At 36.6% G+C, this 8,030-nt stretch overlaps 1 protein-coding gene across 4 annotated transcripts in view; it reads right to left on the reverse strand.

The window, feature by feature from the left end:
* LOC107660851 (CASK interacting protein 2) overlaps positions 1-8,030 on the reverse strand; it is a 66,188-nt gene that overhangs the window by 23,582 nt on the left and 34,576 nt on the right. For 3 of the 4 annotated variants that reach the window (XM_016450277.1, XM_016450276.1, XM_016450274.1), the window contains exons 8-10: positions 4,449-4,557; positions 4,084-4,192; positions 2,058-2,152 (exon numbers count right to left, since the gene is read on the reverse strand). In XM_016450277.1, coding sequence (XP_016305763.1) covers positions 2,058-2,152; positions 4,084-4,192; positions 4,449-4,557 — 313 coding nt within the window. The remainder of the gene's footprint in view (positions 1-2,057; positions 2,153-4,083; positions 4,193-4,448; positions 4,558-8,030) is intronic. The other variant, XM_016450275.1, reaches the window with a different exon arrangement.

Here is an 8,030-nt window from a genome sequence, read left to right on the forward strand (position 1 = left end):
CAGTATCAATTTTAAAACTATCGGTTAATTAATCGGTATCGGCCAGTGTGGTCCAACCTAGCTATCGGTATCGGCAAAATCCACTATCGGTCGACCTCTAATATATAACAATGTAATAATATTTAGTATTTTCACATCTAGGTGGAAATTTTTTTTAATTTGTACTACTGTCTGTTCAAAATAAATGAAATGAAACCGAGCATAGTAGATTTGTTTTTTTCCCTGTTGTAGCGAAATCGTATCGAACCGTGACCCCCAAACCGAGGTACGTACCGAACCGTGACATCCGTGTACCATTCCACCCCTATATATATATATATATATATTATTTTTGATATAGTTCACTATTTTAGTACTTAAACTTCATTTCAGTTAGTTGGCAAGGCAACATTTAAAGTTTTTAAGTTTATGGATATCGTCCAATATTTAGATTTTATTTTAGCTTTACTTAAAGGGGTCATATGATGCTGCTAAAAAGAACATTATTTTGTGTATTTGGTGTAATGAAATGTGTTTATGTGGTTTAGAGTTAAAAAAACACATTATTTTCCACATACTGTACATTATTGTTTTTCTTTGCGTGAACATTTGGGCGGCGTTATGCAAATCTTCCCACATAGTGAGGTAGATATGTGGGGGCGTGTTAGAACGAGCCGTTTTAGGTAGGTGTGGCTGACTCTGAACTTTTATAAAGAATATCTCTTTGGATTTGAGACTTTAGTCTTTGCAACTTTACAGATCTTCTTTATGCACCAAGAGCTTGTAACACTCCAAAGAGAAAGGAAAAATTGAAATCGCATCATATGACCCCTTTAAACTAACAAAAATGATTTTTAATAGTTTTAGACAGTCAAAATTTGATGAATAACTACTGCCATGAACAGTGGGCAAACAGAGTTATGTAAACCAAACGGGCAATTTACTATAATTTAGTAATAAAAATTTACATAGAAAGAGGACATATTTGCGAGGAAAGTGCTTTTTCAATATTTTAAGTACCTGGTTAAACTGTACTGCTGATATTAGAGAATAAGACTAAGTTTTTTTGCAATAAAATAAATGAATTTGCCCCATTTTCAAAACTGCTCTTTAAAGGTTAACATCTGTATTTATTTAGTGTTATTTTAACACCATGTCAACATCAAGGCCATCTTCAGTGTAATTTAGTAAACTATGCGTTAAAAAATAACAGTTATTGGAGTTTGAAAAGAAAGACATGATGTTGTTCATCACCTTTCCTCACGGTATTAGTCATTGAGATAATGAGATATTAATTTACCCCCAATTCAACTCCCTAATTTTCTAATAAATCTGTAAAGGAACTGTGAATTTTAAAGGTGGGGTTAAGTCTGAGTGAAAGTATCTTTCATTGCTAGCTTTTAAAAACCCTGAAGTCACTGCCACAAAAACACAGCAGTCTTTTATGCTAGCAGAAATGGCCGCCTAAAGCTATCTAGACAGACAAGGTGTGAACAATGACATAGCATACGTGCAGCACTGAGCCTCAGGCTGCACTTTACAGTACACACACCGAACCCAAGTCTTTTATTGGGGGTGAAGCACGCTGTTATGAAGGCAAACTAGGCTGAACACACGCTACTATAGCACAAACAACAAGCTACAGTTGATTCATTTGAGACATCAAAGGCTGATTGGTGGGAACTTGTTGTAGCATGTTAAAGTATTCTCTGTAGGGATTCTAGGGAACACCAAATTACGGTCCTCACTTGTTCATGTTACTGTTATGTCTTATGTGCAGGACATAATTATATCAGTTAGAAACATATGCAATGCTGTTGTGTTGTCTTCCATATTTAAAGCATCCTTAAAACCGCTTTCAGCTCTACTATTTTTCCACACTATTTTTCCAACAAATTTGTTGTTTTGGGTTTTAATGTTTTTGTGATTCATTAGAATACGGTTTAGTAATTTGGTAAGAATGCAGATCAAGGCAACGCTCGAGCACATTGGCAATTATATAGGCCTATTACATAATGCACATTATACAGTATTAAATTAGGACACCTCTTGTGAGAAATAAGGCTTAAAAAGCCTACCATGATTATATCTCCTGCCCGGATGTTGAGTGCAGTTGGGTCATGGAGATTCCAGTAGTCCTTCAAAGCTCTCACCTGCAATGCTCCGCTAGCGTCTGATGTCACAACCCAGGGAAATTAATGCATGAAAGAATAAGAATGAGAGAGAAATAAAAACAGTTTGCCTTGAAAATACTCATCAAGTCATGCACTATGGGTTTAAGTAATCTCTGAGGTCTTCGTATTGATTTAGGTCCACAAAATTGCTACCGGAAAACCTAAGAATTCAATACTCAGGTGGGATTTGTTGCAATAAAGAAGTGTAATTTAAAGCAGAATTTAAATAGGAGTAATGTAGTGTCTAAATACTCTGAAGCACTTAGCACATCTGAAAATTTAATGAGGAGCTGAGCTCAGAACAGGGATGCTAAACACCCCTCATCTTCAAACACAGCTCCTTCAGCCGTTTTAAGGCTCAAATCAAAGCGCACACTTCAAAGACAACAAGCAGCTGGATTACAGGAGGAATAGTAGAAGGGCACAGCAACTTAACACATTCAGACGTATGCCTAGACCCAGACACGCAAACACGTAAACAAAACTTTTAGCTAAATCTCCAGGCATGGCTGCCATTGTTGTTGCCCCGGGATAGTAATGTTATGCAACACTATAACTTTATAACAAAAGCTATGAAAGCAGGTTCCCAGAAACACACCAAACACTAAACACACTCTAAACAACTATTGTCTACTTTCAGTCTAAGCTAACAATGAACAAAGGCTCATGGCCTGATATTAAATAATATATTGTACATCAACAGAAGAAAGAAAGAAAGAAAGAAAGAAAGAAAGAAAGAAAGAAAGAAAGAAAGAAAGCCATGAGGAGGAAAAGGAAGAAAGAAAGAAAGAAAGAAAGAAAGAAAGAAAGAAAGAAAGAAAGAAAGAAAGAAAGAAAGAAAGAATATTGTACATCAACAGAAGAAAGAAAGAAAGAAAGAAAGAAAGAAAGAAAGAAAGAAAGAAAGCCATGAGGAGGAAAAGGAAGAGGGGAAAATGTATGGAAAAGAAAAGGAAAGGAATGGAAAAAGTAAATAAAGAAATACAAAGTAAAGAATGGGAAAGGAAAGGAAAGGAAAGGAAAGGAAAGGAAAGGAAAGAAGAAAAGAAAAGACAGTTCAAATAGCTAGCATTATATATATGGTTGCATATAAAATATTGTCATTGTATTTTTTATGGTGATTTCTGGCAACCACAGCTGCCAGTTTTGTTTATTTTTTATTTTATTGGATATTTATTTATTTATTTATTTTACAGTGATTTGTTATAATTGAGTGAGATGCTGGCCTGAGTATGTTTCATGCTAAAGGCAGTAAAAGTGTTTCTTTTAATTTGAGAAAACCTTTTATATGAGTCAAAGACCATGGTGATTATTCTAGTGGTCTTTTTTAGTATAATCCCTTGTGCCGAGAGCAGCAACAAGGTATTTGCTGGGAGACAGATGTGCAGTGGAGGAGTCAAAACAAGAGCCATTTTATTTTTCCACAGCAGCCTTTTTTTCATCTTTTCTTACACTGTAGCATTGGCCTTTCTGTATGTCCGATGACGATGACATTATATACAGTACCTCATATCACTATAGTTGTTTAATGAGTGGCATCACCCATTAAGCAGTACTTGAAAAACCTTGAAATTTAGCATTGATAGTGCTGTGATGAAGAAACGTAAATTGCTCTGCAAAGCAGAAAGCTTGACTGAGAGTGGTCTCATCCTGCTAGATTAATGCAAAGAAAGGTCAGAATGAATAAAGGAGAAAGGGAAATGCCAGGAGAAGGAAAATGAAGAGGGTAAAAAAATGTATGGAAAGGAAAAGGAAAGGAATGGAAAAAGTAAGTAAAACAAAGTAAGTAATGGGAAAGGGAAAAAATGAAAGGGGAAGGGAAGGAAATGAAAGGAAAGGAAAGAGGAAAAAATAACAGCAAGAAAGAGGAAGGAAAGGTAAAAAGATAAATTAAAAGGAAAACAACAGGTGTTTTGGATTTCTGACTCACTTCTAAGGAGTTGTTTGATTTCTTTGCTGGCATGTGAAGTGGTGAACTGGTTCACAATGTCCAGGGCTGTTTGATTGTAGGTGTTGCGGATGTTCACATCAATCCCAGCCTAAGTGTCAGATGATGAAGGGTTGGATTGATATGTGAGGGTTAGTTCAGGTGAGAAAAAACACTCTGTATACCGGCAGAAATACAAAGAATGATATATCATTGTGTTCTGATATGACAGACTCAAGCGCTACACTGTGGGAAAGCCCCCAAAACTGGTTCTACAATTCACAGCATTTTTCCTTGATAATAAATCTGACATAAGAAATAAATCAAATTAATCAACACTTCCCAATATTTTGTATCCATCTACTTACATCAAGCAATAATTGTACTACTTCCGTTTTCCCATAGAGGGCAGCCTCGTGTAGAGCCGTTCCGGATTTAGTGGTTCTGTTGATGTAAATCCCAGCTTTTAGCAGCAGCCTAAAAATGAGTGATAGACCACAGTGACACATGAGCCATACTGTCCACAAGACACCAACGAAATCACTCAATGGTACAGTCTGCTGCTCATTACCACAACATTCTATCCGACACACTGATCAGGTCTTTTTGTCCCTTATTAAGTGGCTACTTACAAATTAATTAATATTAATTTAAGAGAATGATTTATCAGGTATAGATATATTTTGTAGATACTGATTTCAGTTGAAATTATATGTGAGAAGAAACAAGCTGTAAAAAGATACAATATGAGAAACATGAAACTAGCACAACTATGTAGGGTTTTTTTGTGATACCTCTATACAACTACAAAACCAAAATCAGCATGAGAAATTGCATAGTGAGTGGGCAGCACTGAAACCACATGATGATAGTGAGTTCAAGACCACCAGCAAGGGGTCAAAAGTCATGGCAATTTAAAGCCTTTGAGTAACAAAAACAGCCTCTGCATCAATCAGATTTACATTGTGTCTCTTCAGGATTCAGTATCTAAAGCAGCAGTGCAGGCTCCATTTTCCATTTAGCTGTAATTGATTAATTCAGCCAATTGAACGGATTAAAAGCCTGCCTTCCCTCTTTAAATAAGGTCATCCAAAGTGTTCACCCAAAAATGAAACTTCTGTCATCATTTACTGACCTTCATGCTGCTCCAAAGATTTTTGATTAATGTCTAGCCTGCTCTTTTCCATATAAATAAAGTGAATAGGGACTAGGGTTACACAAAAGAATCAACCATAAAAGTAACATTAAAAAGGAGTTCATACAACTTGTACACTACATTCCAAATTCTTCTATAGTTATATGAAAGCTTTGTATGAGGAAACGATTTTTTTTGTGGGAAAATCTTTCCTGCTGCAACTTTCAAATCAAATATGGTGTCAGTGACATCACAAGACATGTGAGGGCCTATATGATGCCTGCTATTGATCATTTTTGTAGTCCATTTCAGAACTTTTTTGTAAATAACCTTCTATTAAATGGATAAGAGTGACCAATATATTATTTAAAACTTCTCCTTTTGTGTCCCACTGAAGAAACTAAGTCATACAGGTTTGAGGGTTAGAAAATGATGACAGAATTTTGGGTGAACTATTAGTCAGTAGTGAATTTGGCAATAATAATAATTATTAATCTCAGCAAAAACATAATAATTGTAGCAATTAATTGATTGCTTGTTAAATTCAGCTTGAATTCATTCAGTTTTAAGAATCCAATGCTTTATACTAAGAAGCGTAGAGCGGTCTCCTGTTACCACTGTCCATCTTTCCCATGTTTACAGGTTCCAGCATTCCAGAAAGGCAGTGGAGGGGAGAGCTGCAGCATGAACTTTCATATATGGTTACTGCGAGAGAAGCATGTTGAGCAGCTGACTGGCTGGTGTAACCCTATTCGGCCTCATTCCTATGCATGTTACCATCACAGCGCAGTCACAGCCCTCAGAGGGGAGGGCAGCCCAGGTCAACACATGCACACAGCACCAAACACACTACACTCATTCCACAACCTCTTCTCTTCACCTCACTTGCTCGACAAACATGTCAACAAAGCACCCAGCCAAAGTCTGACTGACCGTCAGCTTGACACCACACAACTTTGCAAAAAAGACAGACAACCTCCCCCCGGCAGGCTTGCATGCATATAAACTAGGGCTGGTAAGCGATTAAATTTTTTTTATCTAATTAATTACATGATGTGGCGATTAATTAATCTAATTAATCACAAATTAATCGCACATCAAATATGGCTGAGAAATTACTCCCAAAAGATCATTTAAAGTCATTGTTGTGTAAAGCATCAAACAAACATTACAAAAAATAGCTTCAGCAAGAAATATTTTGTTTGATAAAATTTATTACATATACTCTTTTGGACCACGAGGGTGAGTAAATGATGACACAATTGTCATTTTGGGGTGGGTGAACTATACCTTTAATAATTAATTTTATTAATTTTATTATTATTACTATGGAAATATTAAATAATTTCTTTAATGAAATGATACTCTAAATAATAAACTAAAACTGTCAGTAGTGCAAAAGAAAAAAATAACGACTTTATTCAACAATTCGTCTCCTCCTCGTAACCCTGTAGCAGCATTTTGGAGAGTATCCGCTGGGTGTAAACAACGTAAGCTGTTCTGTGTCAGCTGCATCACGCGGATACGCTGTTTTCGTTCAGATCAAATCACAACAATGTAGGAAACAGATCCGGCGTGACGCAGCTGACGCTGCTCCATTGCAGCGGCTTAGTACTGTAATCACGCGCTTTGCTGTAATAATGCAGGGAACCACTCGTTATAAATCTCCTAACTGTGATATTTTCAGAAATAGAAGTTGCGTTATTTTCATCTGAAACATGCTGCGATTTATATTCCAAAGCCACTCATATAATGCAGAAACACTCAAGCAAGCAAAACACGTGCAATGCGTGCACGTATTTGTACTGGTGCAGAATAGTACAGCCTAGCGCATTTCACACAGGCTGCTAGATTGTGCGTGTGCTCAGTGAGTGAACATCAAAGATCACACAACAGAAGTGCACGCGCTCTTTCTCTCTCTCTCCCTCCCTATCGTTAAGTAACTTGTGCGTTGATTTACTTACTTGTTTTTGACATATCCAACCAAACTACAAACTTTCCAGTGATGTCTGTGAGAAAGGTACATTCACTCGACAAGCTTGCGCATCTGCGCCGCTGCGCGCTCAATCCACTCAGCGTGCTTTGCATAGCTCGCGCACATCAGCTATACAGGCGTTAATACTGAATGTTTAACATTATATTCATTGCATACATATACTTCGTAGACATCTTTAATCTCTAATAACTCCATTCTGCTGTTTGTTGTCGGTGTTTCTTTGTCTGAAAATGGCACTTATCACATGCTGTGTGGTATCGGCGTTTGGTATCGGGGCATTTTAACGAGTACAAGAGCTCAGTATCGGCCCCGATACCAGTATCGGTGCATCCCTAATATATATATATATTAGGGATGCACCGATGCCACTTTTTCCAGTATTCGCCCGATACCGATACTTTTATTTTTGGTACTTGCCAATACCGAGTACTGATACCAATATTTTTATTGCATTGTATGAAGAAATTTTGGGTATAATTTGTCAAAGTTTACTTAATTTTTTCTATCCTCACTTACATAAATGAACTATAGTGTCCTGCATCTGGTTTCTGAATAATTTTTGGTTTGATTGTATATCCTTTGGTTATTTTCACACTTACTTATGCCCATTAAAATGTATTTTACAAGTTTTTGTTAATTTCACTGTTCTTTTTTTCTCTCTCTATGGTAGCCTACATCATCTTTAATTTAATAGCATTAGAGCTGCTCCATTGCAGCGGCTTAGTACTGTAATCACACGCTTTGCTGTAATAATGCAGGGAACCACTCGTTATAAATCTCCTAACTGTGATATTTTCAGAAATAGAAGTCGCGTTTTTT

The sequence above is a fragment of the Sinocyclocheilus anshuiensis genome, unplaced genomic scaffold (assembly GCF_001515605.1).
Source record: "Sinocyclocheilus anshuiensis isolate Anshui unplaced genomic scaffold, SAMN03320099.WGS_v1.1 scaffold2562, whole genome shotgun sequence".
NCBI lineage: Eukaryota > Metazoa > Chordata > Actinopteri > Cypriniformes > Cyprinidae > Sinocyclocheilus > Sinocyclocheilus anshuiensis.